Source organism: Salarias fasciatus, chromosome 5 (assembly GCF_902148845.1).
Source record: "Salarias fasciatus chromosome 5, fSalaFa1.1, whole genome shotgun sequence".
In the NCBI taxonomy this organism is placed as follows: Eukaryota; Metazoa; Chordata; class Actinopteri; order Blenniiformes; family Blenniidae; genus Salarias; species Salarias fasciatus.
Window position 1 is genome coordinate 28,891,025 of NC_043749.1, and position 19,344 is coordinate 28,910,368.

Below are 19,344 nucleotides of genomic sequence, written 5' to 3' on the forward strand. Positions count from 1 at the left end.
GATACTTTCACCAGCGCCTTCATCAAGAACCTGATCGTGGTTCTGGTCTGGCTCGTCCTCAGTTACATCAACGGCACCCTGGTAGCCACGTTCTTCAGACACCGGGTACGTGCACACCCACACACGCACACGCACACACAAAGTTCTTCACAGCATTAACAGAAAAATAACAGAGAAAGGGTTAAACAGATAAAAAAAAATATCATTCTAATAAAAATCATAATGGATTAAAGGATTTGCATCCACTGCATAAAGTTAAAACATTTTCTGGAGACCTGGATCCTTCTTAGTTTCATACTCATGGAAACACACTCTGAACACCTGGACACACACACATACTGTTTTTCATGCTTCAGGAGGACCTCATGGTGGCATCATCCTCATGAGGAAAGGCCCTCATTACATGCATACGTAAATCTAAGTCAAGCATGTTTAATTAAATAATTAGTAAGTTTCGGATTTATTGTATTTAAGGTATTTATATATCACCTTCTTTTATTTGAAAATAATGCCAAATGATTTTCCCCTTCAACCCACCTGTCGGTTTACATCCTGTTCAGGGCCTGGAGGCCGCCACTGTTCTTACTGTCCACCGACTCGCTCATCACGGCCGTTCACTCCACATGTGCAGTAGCAGCATTTTCAAGAAGTTGTGTTTTCATGAGAACAGAACCCCAAAACATAACAAAAGTTCCTCGTTTTCACTTAAAAACGTCATGTAAACAGGATTTTAGATGAAGTGATGATTGACGGATAGGATGCTGTAATCGGCTGCATAAAGACGTATCTGACTCCGTTTCTCCTCCAGATCTTCTATGAAGATCCTCGCTACATCCTCTTCATCCACATGGTGATCAACGACGCCATCCAGCTGACGGTCACCATCACCCTCTTCGTCCTCAGCTACATCCTCTTCAAGATCAATGTGTCCTTCTGCTGCTTCTTCATCCTGGTGGCCGTCTTCACCACCAGAAACACGCCGGTCAACCTGGCCAGCATGGCCATCGAGCGCTACATCGCCATCTGCGAGCCGCTGCGCTACGCCCAGATCTGCACGGTGAGGCGCACCTACATGGTGATCGGGCTGATCTGGTTCATGTGCGTCGCTCCGGACATCACGGACCTGTTCGTCACGCTGGCCACCGAGTCCCTGAGGTTCTTCCACCAGTCCGTCTTCTGCCTGCGCCAGAACATCTTCAAGGACCCCATCCTGGCGCACAAGAGGCTGGCCTTCGACATCATCTACTTCTCCTGCGTCTTCCTCGTCCTGGTCTTCACCTACCTCAGGATCCTGTTTGCGGCCCGGGCGCTCTCCACCCAGAAGATGTCGGCGCAGAAGGCGAGGAACACCATCCTCCTGCACGGGGCGCAGCTGGCCATGTGCATGCTGTCCTACATCTCCCCCAGCGTGGAGGTGGTCCTGCGCTTCATCTTCCCGGGGAGGGTCCTGGAAATCCGCTTCGCCAACTACCTGATCGTGTACATCCTGCCTCGCTTCCTGAGCCCCATCATCTACGGGGTCAGGGACAAGAAGTTCCGGAAGTATCTGAAGATGCACCTGATGAGCTGCAGGCGGGGCGGCACGGCGCAGAAAGTGACCCCCGTGGACGAGGGCAACTTCTAACAGGCCGAGGACACGCTCTTTCAGTTTTAATGTGGAAAGAACAAAGAAAAATGCTGAAAAAGCATGAAAAGTGTAACTCCAGTTCTAAAAGCACTAAGACAAAGTTTGAAATGTGAGTTAAAACATAAAGCGAAGATTTCTAAATAGTAAAATATCAACATTTAAACAAAAATATTGGATTTATTTGCAGCCATTGGCAACAGTGATAGTGACTGGAAATATAAAGTAAAGCCTGGGTCACTTTTTAAATTCAGGTCAGATTATAGAGCATCTTCCTCCCTTTATCTGATAAAAACAAGACTGAGCTTTTTAACCAAACTTTAACCAAACCAAGCTTCAGCCAGCATTATTATGTAAAATGTCACAAAAAAAATCTTTACGATCTTATTCGACAACTTATTCCCAGCTGTTGATAATGCAACTTTTTTGAAATGCGACTTTTTGAAAATGCGACTTTTTGAAGATGCTCCTGCTCAATGTCAACAGAAAAAATGAAACTTTTCTGAAAATGCTGATCCTGCACATGATCACAGCGGTCGAAGGAAACAGGAAACAGTGTGTGTGTGTGTGTGTGTGTGTGTGTGTGTGTGTGTGTGTGTGTGTGTGTGTGTGTGTGTGTACTCTTACTCTGAATTTAATTGAGCTTCTCAAATAAAGTCCATCACTACACCGGAGTACACATTATTTTTCACATACACACACTGTACTGCTGTCTCCATGCACACAAGGGGTTTTATTACATGAAAACAGCTCCTACTGGTGGCCAAACATGGAAACTGCATCGTTTCAGACAATGTTGCCATCTAAACATGAAACTTTTCTGAAACTAAAACTCAAAACAGATACTTGAAATGTGTGAACGGGGTCCAAGCTTAAGACTGGACGGACATTTTGTTCTTTTGATAAAGTCATTCAAAGGTGAGATTTGGAACCATTAACCTTAGAAACTCAGTTAACGTGTGAGGTAAAACGTGCTGAAGCAGGCACGGATTCTGGCTTAGGCAGCGAAGAACTCAGGCTTCTTTTCTTCTTTTTTTTTTTTTTCTTTTTTGAAAGGTCAGGGGTAAACAGACTTGTGCTTTGGTGTAACAGAGACCTTGAGGAGGTCCGCAGACTCCAACTCCCCTTGACAACATGATCAATACACACACACACTCACACACACTCTCCTCATAAAAGAGGCGGCTGGCTGCAGGAGGCCTGCGGCCGCCTCTCTGATTCAGCAGGTGAGAAACTCCTTCAGTCTTTCTGTGTGGAATTTGTCTGAGACGCTTCATCAGGTCACAGCTCCTGCAGGTGCTTCATTTCATTATTTGTCTTTAAGAAAAAAGCTTTAAAATGTTCCATTCTGCTCTACATCTTTTGATGTTGTGAATATTTAGAACAGAAATATGTCAATCTTCATCAGGTGTGTGTAGTGGTTTTGTTCAGTGACAGAAAAGAGATTAACGTTCCAATTTTGTCAAAAATGCAGGATTTATATTTAATTGACTGCAGGCTCTGTTTGTTTTAAACTGACACAATGTGAGAAACCTCATGTTAAGTTAAGATGCAACATAATATGCATAAAATGCCATCACATTATGGACTTAATGTCAGAATTTTCTTGAAAGTAGACCTTTAAAACTACATTTTAGCATCAACCTTTTTTAAAATTTTACATAAAAATATATAAAATAGTGTTTAAAACAAAAAACATGAGGCAACATTTAATTCTAACAAAATGAAGGTCAGTTATTATTTGTACGAACCGTCTGTAATATTTCAGGTTATGTGTAATAAATCTAAAATTAGTTTGGATCTAATAAAGGGAAAACTGATTTTTATGAACTCTTTCAGTTTTTCTTTTCAAACTTTTGAAAATTTCCAGCAGTGACTTTGCATTCATGTGCAAATAAGTTAAATGTTGTAGAAATGTCACAATAAGTTTTTAAGTTTAATGAAGCAAAGTAGCTCCTGCTGATACAGAAATAATGAAGTACATCGTAGAAAAGTTAATAGCTTTCTTTAATTATTCTCTTTCAAACGAAGACAAAATGTTCATAGTTTAGAATATTTTCATATTTTGATATACTTCACTGTGAATTTTCATGATGAATGAATGAATGAAATTTATTGAATACATGCTTCCGTTTTGTACAACCAACCACTATATTCCACAATTGAGATATATATATATATATATATATATATATATATATATATATATATATATATATATATATATATATATATTACAATATATATTAATTTAATATATATAAATAATATATATAATATAATATTCAAAATGAATGGGAAGAAGTGTAAACTTAAAAGCCCCGTCCCTTTCATATTATTTATTCATGAAAAAACTTCACGATCAATTTCATTACATCCTGCAGAACAATAGTTCTTTATAAATGCTCAGATCATCATTCTGACATATTCATGTTCATGTTTAGTCATTATTTTTCTGTTTTAATTTAATAATCTACAATAATTCTCCTCAGCTGATGAACAACAACCTCAAATCCTTCAATCTGATGAATTTATTCATATGAATCCCTTTTTAATTCACGTCACTCTTAATATTTTCTCATTGTTCCTGAAAGAGATTTTTTTTATTCTACAGTCTTCTGTTGTGCTCTATTTCATTTTACACTGTGTCAAGAGTTTGACGTCTGTTTTTATCTAGAAATCTACATTATCTTCAGACGTGAAAAGAAGAATAAAAATCCCTTAAAAGTTATATTTCAGCTTAAGAGAAATAATTCATCTTCAAAGCAAAAATCAACAGATCAATATCTGTTTAAAAGGTTCTTTCTGATGATGACGTGCTGAGACCAAAATCAGAAATATCTGATCTTATGAAACGTTCTGATGTTAAACATTGCATTTTCACATTTCAGAAGCTAAAATCATGAAGAATAAAATATAAAGAATATGTGAAATTGTGAATCTGTTTGAAATTAAAGCAAGTTTGGATTAATAGAAAATGTAAATATAGGGTAACAAAAAATCTGCTTCTGTATGTCACATCTGAACACACTGAGTGTATTTTATTCAACAGACAAAAAATAGTAAAAATCACACAAACGTTTAAACTTTTAAAGCTGTTGAAGAAACATTTTACTTGAATTAAAGGAATTCTCTAAAATAATCTTTAATCTAGAAAAGATTTAAATCCTATTTTAGGTGCTGAATATTTTGTCATGTACTTTGAGTGAATGCTTGAAATGAAAAATGTTTTCATTTATAAAATTTATCTTAATTTTTAAACAGTAATTCATCATCATGTCCCATTTCTTCTCGTGGGATTTTTTGTTTGTTTGTTTTTAAGTAAAAAGCAACGATTAACAAAGCTTCCCGTTATGATTTATCTGAACAGAACAAAGTTTCAGGTTTTATTGAGATTTGATTTTTGGTTTGATCATATTTAAAAGACTTAAATCTTTAAATGCAGTTAGTTTCCTGTGAAGTGACGTTTCTGCATCTTTGATCATCATCATAAAGTCCAACATGAAAACTGCACAATGAGTTGTTTTATTTTGTGTTTTTAAATTATATTTCCAGAAAATCAAGAATCTATATAGTTAGTACATGCTTATTGTGATCAGACAAGCAGAAATGGTTTATATTACTTCAATTTATTCTCCCTCAAGAGTTTAAAATCTTACTGTGAATCTTGAACTCATAAATTTGGAAGGCACAGAATATTTTAACAATGTTTTCTATTGTAGTTAATTGACAAATGAGAATGTATATATGGATGTTAGTGAGAAAACATTATTCGAAACTGTTGTTGTTTATTTTAATGTGTAATATGAAATGCTTTATGGTTAATCAGGTTTAGAAACTGGAGCTGCAGATGAACTCCTCCTCCTCCTCCTCCTCCACCGGGCTTCCTGACCTGCTGCTGAACAGCAGCTCCCTGCTGACAGGCGGCGCTGTGGCGTTCCCCAAAGACAGCTTCACCAATGCTCTGACCAAGAACATCGTGGCCATGCTGGTGTGGCTCGCCCTGAGCGTGATCAACAGCAGCATGGTGCACACCTTCCTCCGACACAGGTGCAGCCAACAGCCGGAAATACACAGCTGAACCAACACTTCTCTCCAACTGTAGTTGTAGTTACAGCTCTAAACACGCCAGCAGCTCAATACTGCCCCCTACAGTACTAGAATTTTACACACTATACCTTTAAATTCTTGTCTTTTTAAAAGAACGTGTGCGGACTGATGTGTTGGGTTCCTCTGCCTGCAGCCTCTTCTATGAGAACCCCCGCTACATCATGTTCATCTGCATGGTGATCAACGACGCGCTGCAGCTCACGCTGGTGACCGCCCTCTACGTGGTCAGCTACATCTTCAGGAAGATCCACGCCTCAGTCTGCTGCCTGCTGGTGACGCTCCGCACGGCTGCCGACGCTGACGTTCCTCACCGTGCGTCGCTCTCATTCCTCACGCCCTCTTCTCGCTCAGATCATGACTGCGGTGCTCACCACCCGCTCCACCCCGCTCATCCTGGCCGGCATGGCCGTGGAGCGCTACATCTCCATCTGCTTCCCCCTGCACTACGGCCAGATGTGCACCGTCCCGCGCACCCTGGTCCTCATCAGCGTCATCTTCATGCTGACCGTCACGCCGCCCGCCACGGACCTCCTCATCACCGTCGTCAAGGAGCCGCCGCGCTTCTTCCACGCCAACATCTTCTGCGACCACTCGCTGCTGTTCCGAGACCGCTCCATCTACTACAAGAACTGCTTCTTCGACGGGGCCTACCTCTCCTTCGTGGCTCTCACGCTGGTCTACACCTACTGTAAGATCATGCTGGCGGCCAGAGCCGCCTCCGCCGGCCTGGCGTCCGTGAAGAGAGCCAGAAACACGGTGCTGCTTCACGGGGCTCAGGTAGGCCTGCAGCAACGCATCCATCAATGGTTCGATGCGTCCATCAGTCATAACACAAGAATTTATGCACGCTTCTGTTCATCCAGCCACTCATGCACACACCCATCAGTCCATGCAACCAACCAGTGCTGCAATGTAACGATAAGTTTTACAGGTTTGAATCCCAAAGCTCCCTGAACACGACCTGTGACCTCCATCTGCTCTTAGGATGCTTTAATATGGCTGCACCTCCACAATCCAGAAGCAGGATGGGTAAACGCTAAGCGCCAATCACCGCTGGTAAAAAGTGAAGATAATGCTTAAGTGTAGAAAAGCTCTAATACTGGGGAAATTCCAGCAGGGGGCGATGATGTTTTCAAAAAGAGTTCAGGTCTCACTGGAACCCATTCAAAAATACCCATTTTCAGAGTGCAAATAAACATATAAAGCTCCCAGTTTCAGAACATGTTCTGGTCTCTGTCACTAGTTTCTACAGCCGTGGCGTCTTGACCATGAGTTAAAGTTTCACATAAATCGCCCTATCACAGCGCCTCCTCTGTCCACATCCTGTCACGTTGTGTGTCGGAACAACTGTGGAAGCAACATGTTTCATCATTCACCAACACCGGAAAAACTATTAACTATATAAACTATTAACCTTTTAAACAAAAAGTACTCATGAGGGAATAGTTTCTCTTCCTGTTTGAAAGCTTTTCTTTAGTCAAATACAGATGAAATGACAGAATATTGCATAGTATAACCAGAAATAGAAATTCAAATGAAGATCACCCTTCTAGATGAAAGTATAACTGTAGATACTGTAGGTATGGAAGGTTTACGTCCTGCAGTTGAAACCTAATGATACACATTTACATCACCCTAAAGGAGGAGGAGGAAGCAATGACTGGAAAGATAAACGGCTGCGTGCGGCTGTATCATTATGTCTCAGCAGAATGAAATAAACCTTTTGTTTCTGCTCTCTTCACCGAACTGCAAGTCAAACAAACACACCCAGCGAGAGACAAAACCACAGCAGGTGTTCAGGAATCACACGGAGCATCAGTCAGACCTGGATTGTTCTCCAGCAGATCTGCTCCAGTCCAGGTTACAAGGTCTGAGACTGCAGCTTCCAGGAAAGCTTTTGTGGCATTTTGGGTAAAAACGCAGCTTTTTGAGAATTTCTTCAAACGTGGGAACTTTCTGAAAATGCTCCAACTCTGTCTCCATGGAAACGGGGGAAATGCAGCATCTCTACTGCTGAAGTCCATGTTCTGCACATGCTCAGATGAAGAGTAAAGTTGCCTCCAGAGCCGTGAAGAGGACGTGACAAGCAGAACAAATGTTTAAATTGGAGAGATTTTACATGATTTAAAACCCTTTTATCATCTGACGGAGCTCATACTTTCATAAAACACTCAAGACATGAGTGTGAGATCAGTGCATCCGTTGTGAATGCTGCATATCTCAGTTGTGTGTCTTTGTCCTTTGGTCCTGCTCCTGCAGCTGATGCTGTGCATGCTGGCCTTCGTGGTTCCCTCCCTGCAGGCGGCTCTCATCTCGCTCTTCCCTCAGCTCAGCCTGGAGATCCGCTACATCTTCTTCCTGCTGGTCTACATCATCCCGCGATTCCTCAGCCCCGTCATCTACGGCTTCCGGGACGAGCAGTTCAGGAAGTACTGGACCCGCTACCTGTCCTGCCACCGTGGCGGCGCCGTGCAGATCAGGCCGCTGGTGCTGAAGGTGAACCTGCAGGTGAAGTGACCCCATCGCGGAGCCACAGCCGAAAATCCTCCGTCACCTTCAGGTTGCTCTGCAGCACGAACAGCGAGAAGTACACTGAAACGGACCACAGCTTCAGGACAGTCGGAGGAACCAGGACTGGGGCGATAAGTTCAAGTCTGAGGAGCACACATGTCCTGAGTGGACAGTTTCCTGGAATAAAACACCGGGCGTGGCTCACATGTCATTTTCAAAGCACTTTATCATTCGTCTTAAAGGGCCGCATGGGGGAGCAGTGGAAGGCGCTCTCGCCTCACAGCAGGAAGGTTGTGGGTTCAAGCACCGTCCAGGCCCCTCCGTGCAGAGTCTGCATGCTTCTCAGCATGTTGATGCATGTGAGGTTAATTGGTGATCCTAAATTTCCCAAATCAAATTCAGATGCTTTGGGGGGAAAAGGTTTAAAAAAGAAGACGAAGAAAAGTTACCACAGAGATACACTGATTGTTACCGTCAGTCTTCTCATCTGATTGATATAGTCGTCATGGTATTTAACTGAAAATGATATTCTGCAAAAAAGAAAATAAAGATGACAAAACAAGAACCATTGAAGATTCATCAATCACTATGATGGAAATACAAGTTTTGACCACCAGATGTCCTCCTCCTCACAGACATGCAGCTGTGTGTGTGTGTGTGTGTGTGTGTGTGTGTGTGTGTGTGTGTGTGTGTGTGTGTGTGTGTGTGTGTGTGTGTGTGTGTGTGTGTGTGTGTTGAAATCAGCTGATTAGACTTGTTCTTTTGCAAAAAAAAAAAGTGCACTAGAAAAATCTTGAAGTTTTATCTTTCTGGATTTTAACGAATTTTTGAAGAGCTCTACTGATTTAGGTGAAAAATGAGTTTGCTGTTATTAAATTGAAAATGAGACCTTGATCTGTTTAATTGCTTATTAAAAAGGGTTGTTCAGGGAAATTAATCATGAAAAAAATGAAAAAGTCTGTTTTTCCAATGTATCATCATTGGTAGTATTTTGAAACTCGGTGCAGCATTTTAACATTCTGGATGTAAATCATTTATATTTGATGGAATCAATTTGACTCCCCAGAGATTCTTCCCTTTTCTAAATGTCAGAGAGAGCAAGAGGAGGAGGAGGAGGAGGAGATGAGAAGGGGAGGAGGAGGAGAAGAAGAGGTGAGGAGGAAGAGGAGGAGAAGGAGGAAACATAAATATACATTATGTATTCTATAAATTCTTCACTGATTTGACTCTATAACAGTAAATATTTAAATAACATGTCGAATAAATCGCTTCAAATAAAAGGTTTCTTGGGTATTTGAGTGTTTTTCTCTGTAAGAACATGTAACTTCACTGATGACAAAATGCTGACTGTAACACTATACAGTATTTATTTGAAACACAATTTTTAATCCCTGAATTAAAAAAAAACATTTTGGTGTGGTTTAAAAATAACTAATACTCCAAGTAATTTAACACCAGTATTGGAGGAACACATTTAATATATTTTACATGTATTTTTAAAAACTCAAAAGTGAATAGCAAACATAAAAAAAATTAAAGCCGCAAGCGGCATTGGACGGGACCTCGCCCTCTGGCAAGGTGGCCCGACTGAGGTCGTCCTCGTACCTTGATGACCGAAGTGCAAGTCACTGGGAACCTTGCTCCTCCATAGACTTCCAGCACCCTCTCACCCACTAACATGGAGCTGTTAGCATCTCCTATCCGCTGACATGGAGTTGTTAGCATCTCCCGTCCGCTAACATGTAGCTGTTAGCATCTGTCATCCGCTAACATGTAGCTGTTAGCATCTCCCATCCGCTAACAGGTAGCTGTTAGCATCTCCCATCCGCTAACAGGTAGCTGTTAGCATCTCCTATCCACTGACATGGAGTTGTTAGCATGTCCCACCCACTAACATGTAGCTGTTAGCATCTGTCATCCGCTAACATGTAGCTGTTAGCATCTCCCATCCGCTAACATGTAGCTGTTAGCATCTCCGATCCGCTAACATGTAGCTGTTAGCATCTCCCATCCGCTAGCATATAGCTGTTAGCATCTCGTATCTCTCACCCGCTAGCATGTAGCTGTTAGCATCTCTCACCCGCTAGCATGTAGCTGTTAGCATCTCCCATCCGCTAACATGTAGCTGTTAGCATCTCCCATCCGCTCACATGTAGCTGTTAGCATCTTCCATCCGCTAGCATATAGCTGTTAGCATCTCGTATGTCTCACCCGCAAGCATGTAGCTGTTAGCATCTCTCACCCGCTAGCATGTAGCTGTTAGCATCTCTCACCCGCTAGCATGTAGCTGTTAGCATCTCTCACCCGCTAGCATGTAGCTGTTAGCATCTTCCATCCGCTAACATGTAGCTGTTAGCATCTTCCATCCGCTAACATGTAGCTGTTAGCATCTTCCATCCGCTAACATGTAGCTTTTAGCATCTGCCATCCGCTAACATGTAGCTGTTAGCATCTCCCATCCGCTAACATGTAGCTGTTATTATCTCCCATCTGCTAACATGTAGCTGTTAGCATCTCTCATCCGCTAACATGTAGCTGTTAGCATCTATCATCTGATTCAGCAGGGGCCACGGCAATGGATTGCAGTGCGGGAAGCTCCATTGCCGTGGCCCCCGCTGAATCGGTTGGATTTAAATAACTTCTGAAGGAATCCAAGCTGCACCATGTTTGTCTGAGTGAGTATATGGGCAGGCACACACCTATAAATAAGGTCCAGGTATCAAAAAAACCGGAGTTGCCCTTTAACACTGTTGAATTTGAAATTATCCCTGTGCTTTGTTAAAAATGTCATATTTTGCAAAAATATGGGGTGTGAGGCTCTTATTTTGATAGTCATGTCTGCTCCACTATGTCAAACACCAATATATCCATGTGAGTGTGATTCCATACATTCATTTGCCTGTTTGAGCAGCAATCCATCACTCGTGTGATTTATGGTCACGGAGCGCCATCTACTGTGGAAAGCAGGGACAACATGCAGAATGTTTTACAGCAGTTCTCAGATCAGCCTAGAGGCTCAATGCCCATATATAGCATAAGTAGGTCACATGACGTTAGAGTGTGACTCGGCAGACACACAGTTTCTCTTTGGTAAAAACAGCTGGTCTTGGCATTCCCGTTGCCCAAAATGAAAAAAACACCCTCAACTTTGATAGGCATTTTAGTTGTCTTTACATATATCAAGTTTTCAGAGCAGTCAGACTTATAATTTTGACCATGGAAGCCTTAATTGGTGAAGAAGGAGAGAGTTTTTGAGCAAAAATGTACAATAAAAGTGTGAATGACGGACTTCCTGTTTGATTTAGGTCATGGGTACGAGTGAGTAAGTTGTAGATCTCGATGAGATGAACGCATGCATATGTTTCTTTTCTTTGTACGACACTGTGAAGGGTGAAACAGTCCATATTAGTGGTTTTTGAGTGAAAAGTGTTTTGAGGCACATTTGATTTGACAGGAAATAACGGACTTCCTGTTGGATTTAGGTATAGGTATGTCTCTTGGTAAATTGTAGAGCTCGATGAGACGAACTCATCCATGTTGATTTTATTTCTCTGCGACATTCGTGCGGGTCGCACTGTCCATTGTAGTGTTGCAAGTGCGTTTTCAGACTTCAAACTTTAAGGGTTAATAAAATCCACACCCTGAGACTTTTGAAAAAGTTTTTAACAACTTTGTGAGAGACACTTGTCCTCTTTTATTTGGCACTACTCTGACGTCTCGACGACAAGCAGTCTCGGAGCAGATAATTTTTAAAGGAGGAGTCATTTTCGGCTGATTTTCATCAAAATTTGACATATAACTTGAAATAGCGGACTTCCTGTTGGATTTAGCATAAAAATATCAGATCCTTTTTTGTAGATCTCGAGGAGACGAACGCATGAGAGTTGGTTTGATCTCTCTGCGACATTCCTGCGAGTTACGGTGGCCTTTTTTCACATTTCTAGGTGGCGCTAGAGAGCGGATGGAGATATGGGGTTATTTTTTCCATTTTATGAAATTTTTCAGCAGTCTGCATGTGCCTGCCAATTTTGGTGAGTTTTTGAGCATGTTTAGGGGGTCAAATTTGCTGTCAAACAGGTGGTGACGATAATAATAAGAAACGAACGAAGAACAATAGAGGCCTTGCCCTCAGGCAAGGTGGCCTCAGTTGAGGCCACCTCGCCCTCGGGCTCGGTCCCTAAAAATCATCTGTAAAACAGAATCCCACAGTAATTCTGCAGAATCTAGTCTGAAAGTGTCCAAAGATTTATATAAGTGTTATTTGTATCAAACACTTTTGAGAGAGTGAGATGAATCAGATCGATAAATATATAAAAACACAGATACTGCCGCAGGGTCAGAAATTGATAAGGAATTGAAAGCACAATCTGATCATTGAACCAGTTTGAATGATTTCGCTTGTAGAAACTCCTAAGAAATTTTATTTCATTTCTATAAAGAAGATTTTATTCAAAGGAATTCTTTCTGAAAGTAAATTTAAAAAATTTCAATTAAAATGTTATCCCCCCCCCCCCCCCCCCCCCCCAATAATCTCTACACTAAAGGATCGTCCTGCAAACCGGATTGGACCTGTTAGTGGACCAGTTTTGACCTATGGGCCTTATGCTTCACGTCATCTGTTCAGTTTACCCACTGTAGGCCACTCAGAAAGAAATAGTTGGAATTTGATTTTAAGATATTTAGCGTGTGAACAGAGTAACTTAAATGCTATGATTTTTTTAAATAATTGAATCGATTAAAGTCATCTATATTTCACCATGTTTGCACAAAAAATTTTAAATTCAATATTTACACATTTCTACATTTATACATTATTAGGAATACGAGGTTTTTTTTATTTAACTGTATTATTACTGATTTGGAAGAAATAATAAGAACTGTGGAAGGCACTAAATACGGTCCGTAAATGGTTAAAAATGAGGTTTGATACTCAGTGAAACGATCGGATTCCGGGAAGAGCCGGAAAAAACCGAAGAGTGGATTCCGGAAAGAGCCGGAAAACCCCGAAGAGCGGCTCGGAGGTTCGAAGCGCTGGCGGATCCGCAGCCGCTCAGATGGAACGAAGCTGCGGACTCCCTCCGCTTTTCTCCGCTCCTCTCCCGGTGTCAACAAAGTTTTAAGAAAAGAAGCGCGTTTTATTTTGTTCTTTTCTTGGAATCCGATGCGTTTGTGCTTTTTATTGGAGGCAGAGTAAAAGTTGGGAGCGCATGATGGGCTGAATCAGAGAGCGGAGCATCCTGAACTCAGGTAAATCACTGAAACGCTCGAGCTCTGTGTTTAACTCAAAGTCTGCTGATTTCGGTATATTCCCTGCTCTGCATAAGTTTTAGAGTCCTTACCGACTCTCTACATGTGAGATATTGTTTTCTATTGATACTTTTTCCCACTCCAGTAGCTTTTGAATTATAGATCATCTTTATTTCTGTACGTGCACCGTTAAAAGCCCCCGGGAATCCAGCATGGACCCTCATGTGTCATGTGTCTTGAAACTAAAGTATATATGCATATAACACATAACACAAGTCAACGAGGACAGAAGAAATATAAAGATAATCCCAAAAATCATGACTAAATCATTGAAAATAGATCAAATAGAAGTGACAGGAGGAAATATGTTTGTGTGAAGCATGTTTCATTTCATAAATTCATATTTCTTATTGTTTCTGAGACATTAACTGATCCTTCAACAGCAAAAACTTACATTATTTATAGAAAAACTGAAAATAAATTTAAAAAAATATTTTTTCAAGTATTTTATTATATAAAAATACATATTTTATTTATAAAAAAAGAAAAATGGGTACTTCAATGAAATACATTTTGATATTGAAAAATTATTTTATAAAAGTATACATTTGATTTTTTCAATATTTAAAAAAAGTCTATTATAAGTTCAGTTTACAGACAGAAAAGATTGGAGCAAAGAGGATGAAACAAGCATAAGTGGCAGTCTTCATCCCAGAAAAACAAATAATTTGGGATAGATTTGACATTTGTTTACTGAAACACCTAAAACTCTCATTAATTTTAGGGTTTTGTTGATTTAGAGTTTTCACATTCATCATTGTAATACGCTTTAAAAGACATTTTGATGGCTGCAGAAATCTTGGAATAAAAAGTTCAAACTGGATTTTTTTGATTCCTGAACTCATCTTGTAATACCGCCTTGCACCATGAGGGTGCGTAGTGAGTCCTGGTAAAATCTCTCTTGGCTCAAATTGCTACAACCCAAAAAAAAGAAAAGAAAAAGGAATCAAACTAAAACCACCTGCTGCTGAGGAGTGGCTTTACTTCAAGCCTGCTGATTACCTCTGTCAAGGAGGTTATGGAATCACGTCGGTTTGTTGGTTGGTTGGTTGGTTGGTTGGTCTGTTCGCAACATTACGGAAAAACTTATGGATGGATTGCAATGAAACTTTGTGGAAAGGTGGGTCTTGTGCTAACTTAGAATCCCTTAAATTTTGGTGATGATCCGGATCACTGTCTGGATCCAGGAATTTTTTAAAGGATTGTTTATCATTGAGAGATAGGGCAGTCTTTGACATAGTTGGGCAGGCCCGCCGACAGAGGGCCTGTGCGGCATGAACGCGCCACGCTACAGCACACTGCACCGCTATGCGCACCGCGCAGCTGCACGCTGCAGCGCTCCACTCCGATCACACCCCTGTTGTTTTATTATATATGGTGTTCTTATTATTGTTGGTGACTGATTTGACCTGAAGCGGAGGTCTGCGCTCTCTGAGTGCCAAATTCTAGTTTACCTTTAAGACTGTTTACATGTTTTCAAAACTTTCCTTGAGGTTTTAGTTTCTCTTTACGCAACATTGTTTTCAGTATGACTGCTGTTTCCATAGAAACGGACATCGTTTTCAAGTGTTGCCATGTGAATGTGAAACTTCACTGAAATGATAATGAGTAAATGATGCAGCGCTGAAAAAGCACCCATCATTCATGTGGAAACGTGCGCTCAGCGTTGTTTTTATAAGGCGGTGCAGCTGCAGCTGGAAGCTCAGGTAATCACAGGTCAGAGCTTCGTTAATTACTTACACAAATATGCTGTGTTTGCATTCACGTTTCCCTCTCAGGACGCTCCATAAACATCAGGATGAAAACATTTCCTCTCCTGCTCTGCTGCTGCTGCCACCTCCTCTCATCCACCTGCACCGACCCATCTGCATGATGGTCGATGTTTCTGCTGCAAACACAGTCAGCACATTTCTCCAAAAATGCAACATTTCTTCATAAGCTGTGTAATTTTCCATCACATACAAATGCCATTTATTGATTCTTAAAGTTACAGAACAAAGAAAGATCTCCTCAGACCTCCTCAGTTCCCTTAAGCCATCAGAAGGAAAAAAAAAAAAGGATTAAATCTGAGCGGGAAGGAAGTGAGCGATGGAGCCGCAGATGAAGTCAGACCGAACTGGTTAAAACAGGATTAGCTGCACATTATCCCGACACCGTTTCCCACATCGAGCATTTAGAGGCAATAGGAGTTTATTAGATCAGATCAGATTACAGCTTCACCTGCAGGGGGGCCTTCAGTCTTTTTCTAGATGTCTCAACTGTTTGTAGTGAAAACACATACATTTTCACATTTTTGTTTGAAAAAAGTTTCACATTTATATTACTGTGACTACCAACTCTAAAACTACCAGGACCAGGAGAATCTGGACTGGGACTTATGAGGCTCTGGAGGAAAACACTGCTCTTATTGTCGAAGGTTATGGTGCGCATTAGCAGTAGCAGTGTTTGTGGCGTTTCCACTCGTTTCCATGTCAAGCAGGGTAAAAAGCGCTATACAAGTGTAGTCCATTTACCATTTACCATTTACCATGGAGACAGAGGTTTGTTGAAAAGTTCCACCTTGGGAGCCATTCTCCAAAACTTGCATTTTCAGTGACTTTGAGTACTGTTGTCATGTAAACAGACAACCAAAACTCAACCAAAATGTTCCGTTTTCACTTGAATCCGTTGTGTGAACGAGTCCTCATTTGAACTGAGTCAATCTAGCAGGTCGTTTAGAAAAAGGTTGACTTTCCAGACACATTAAGAATCTGTTTAAAAATGGACATTCTTCCACTGTTGAGATTTTTTTTTTTTTTATGTGAAGTTTTTCCTTTTTTCTGGATAAAAGCATGAATGACATGCACTGTCTGAGAGCAGTCAAAGCTTTTCTAAAACAAAAGGACAAAACATAGTCATTAAGACAAGTGTTTAACCAAATTATGTAAATTCCTTCAGAAACAGGGTTTCTCCTGGTATGCAGAATAATAAAAACTATTTAAAATGAAAATGCAAACCAGTTCCTATCAACACAAACTGTGTTTGAAGCTTCCAGACTCCCCCACACACTCATTTACTGCCCTACAAACACCCACACACTGTCACACTGTCTCTACCGTGAAAAGGAACTCGGCAGTCAAAAGTCTCAACAGCTGAAGAAATAAAGTTCAGCTCAAACCCTGAAACTGAGGACGATGTCATGACGTCTTCTCAAACGTGTTATTTTTAAACCCGTGTTTCTGCTGGAAACCAGTTCAGATTTTTTTCCCATTATTATTATTGCTAAGCAACAAGTGAGAAACAGACCTGGGTGGTATTTATGCTTCATATGTCACTATGACAACCCACAAATCTGATGTTTAAAAATGTAAATAATGGAACCTTCACGCATCAACCAGAGTTTCATCCCGTTTCTTCTCCACCTTTGCTGCTGACTATATCAAGTTAAATTAAATTGACTACTTTAACGTCAGTGTTTCATCCTGTACAGTTCTCGGTCTAACAGCTTCACGGTTCAAAACGGCATTCCCCAAGGTTCTGCACTGGGACCACTTCTCTCTTCTGTTTTAAGAAATGATTTCCCTCAGATCAGCTGATCTGTTGCTGATCTTCCCTTAGATCCTTTCTGGTTTTACTGGTTCCATTGAAACAATAAGAAGAAATCCAATAGGATGGTTTCTTTGTGGTCCCGTCCTGATGTGCATGCTTATTACACATATGGGTCTCTTATTGATGAACCTCTAAATATCTTGAACTGGACTGATCCTGAACTCTCCTTCAATCCTCATATTGATTTCATTAACCAGATCTGATTTCCAGCTGCAGCTTGATTATGAACTTGTTAAGCACATATTAGTTCAGATTCCCTCTGTGAGTATTGATCCAGGTAGGAGGACATGGTCTTATGTCAGAAAACATTTTATCTAGTTCAGTAAAGGAAACAGCGTGAACCGATGGAGTCACTTGGATGAGGACCAAGCGTCTTCCATTACATATGTCTCCATTCTGAGATGAGTTTGGTTCCTTGTTCTTTTTGGTTTGGAAGAGAAGTGGAAGTTACTGAATATTCTAATAAAGCGATAACATGTTGTCGGTGTTGTTCTGACCGCACGGAGATGAAGATCCTCTCGTCATTTGGCAAGTTTGAAGTTTTGAGGTCTTCAGTGTCTGTTTTAAAAGAGGAAGACCATGAGTGTGTGAGGTGGTGACTTTGACGAGGAGGACAGATGGAGCGTGAGTCCTTCAAATTCTGGCACCAGTGGACCCTCGTCTCTTAAAAACAAAACGATCGAAGTCTTTGTCAGTCCAGTCGTCCTTCCAGCGTCTGGACACGCATCAAAATCTGGCATCATTTGAAATACGTTCAGTCACAAAGGGCTTTTTTTGGGGGGGGGCAGATGACGGGGGGGGGGGGGGGGGGGGGGGGGGGGGGGGGGGGGGCAGATGACCTTTGAGGTTCTGCTGCTTGCCAGATACCAGAAGTGTGACACAAATCCTAAATTTACGTAGAATTGTGGCTGCTCCTGCATTTTCAATGTTGTTGACAGATGTTTAAAAACCATAATGGTAAAGGACAGTGCTTGTTGCTCATCGGACAGTCTGTGCTCGCTGTTCTGTGCCCGAGCTGGAGGCCACATAACAACCTCAGGATGTTTTGTACCTACCTGCTGGGGTACGCTACTGCCGAGAGACAGAAGACTGGTTGCCTGAGATTATTTCACCCGACGTACATCCTGATGAAGAGACAGAAACACAAAAACACATTTCAATCTGTCTAAAGCAGTGACTTGGATCAATCTAAATGTATAACAGAAGTTATTCAAGTTTGACCCACAACCTCCAAGAATTTAGCAATGGCTAACAGAAGGCAGTTAACGCCTATTCAGTGTGTTTGCACTTCAGCTCGTCCTCCTCCGATAGGCTGAATTAATAAACGCTCACTTTTCTGTTCAAAACAAGGATGAGCTCGTCTGTCTTCCCCATTCTAGCTGACTCATCGATGTCCAAAAGTTTGTGACAAAGACGAGCCCGGGTTTTATTTTCTGCTCCAACTCTTTGACCTTCCTCTTTGTGTCCTGGGCACTTTAATTCCGCCTGCTCTGGTTAATGCACTTCTTCCAGCGGGCGGCCAGACATAATTTGATGCTCCACATACTTAATGTGAACGACAAAAACACAACGTGCACTGGTTCGGAGCCAAAAGGCTTTAAATGGATTTCAAACAGACTCGATCCAGACACAAATCCTGCAGTTGATGTTCATGTGGCGCGGTGGAGCAGTGGTTCGCCAGTGTCACCTGGCATGGGGGAAGACTCAAGTTTGACCTTAGGCAGGGGCTTGATGTTGTGGAGTTTGCATGTTCTCCCCGAACTCTTTGACATAAAACTGTTTTACTGTACTGTTGCTGTGCTGTCGATTCACTCATTAAGATCATCTGAAGTTACATCAGCTTGTGGAGGAAGATGCTCTGCAATCTGGATGTTATTTTAGGAAGATGTTCTATGATCTGGATGTTAGTGGAGGATGGTTTTTATCGTAGAATCAGTTGAAGGTGATGGAATTTTACAAACAGAAAGTTAATGTGTGGAACAAGAATAGAAAGGAACGAGAAACATAGCATGTAGAAAACAAGGATCGTGTTTCATTCCAGCGTCTCTCTCTCTCTCAATACTCACTACAAAGCTGCGGTTACTGAACACACCGAGGACCTCGTGTAACTGAATCTGTACGGCAGATCAGATGTTCGCAGCCGATAACATCCATAAATCCTGCGGGAGGAGAGCAGAACCTGTTAGGAGGTAATGTGTTGGAGA

At 41.4% G+C, this 19,344-nt stretch overlaps 2 protein-coding genes across 2 annotated transcripts; both read left to right on the plus strand.

Annotated features, from left to right (window-relative positions):
- LOC115388496 (odorant receptor 131-2-like) lies at positions 1-1,624 on the plus strand. Its single transcript, XM_030091657.1, has 2 exons — positions 1-105; positions 809-1,624. The coding sequence occupies exon 2, from the start codon at positions 848-850 to the stop codon at positions 1,622-1,624; it is 777 nt and encodes a 258-aa protein (XP_029947517.1). The 5' UTR covers positions 1-105; positions 809-847.
- A 3,949-nt stretch (positions 1,625-5,573) lies between these two features.
- LOC115388497 (odorant receptor 131-2-like) lies at positions 5,574-8,251 on the plus strand. The gene is made up of 4 exons (XM_030091658.1): positions 5,574-5,674; positions 5,868-6,006; positions 6,086-6,511; positions 7,994-8,251. Exons 1-4 carry the CDS (start codon positions 5,610-5,612, stop codon positions 8,249-8,251), a joined length of 888 nt encoding a protein of 295 aa, XP_029947518.1. The 5' UTR covers positions 5,574-5,609.
- The last annotated feature ends 11,093 nt before the right edge of the window (positions 8,252-19,344 follow it).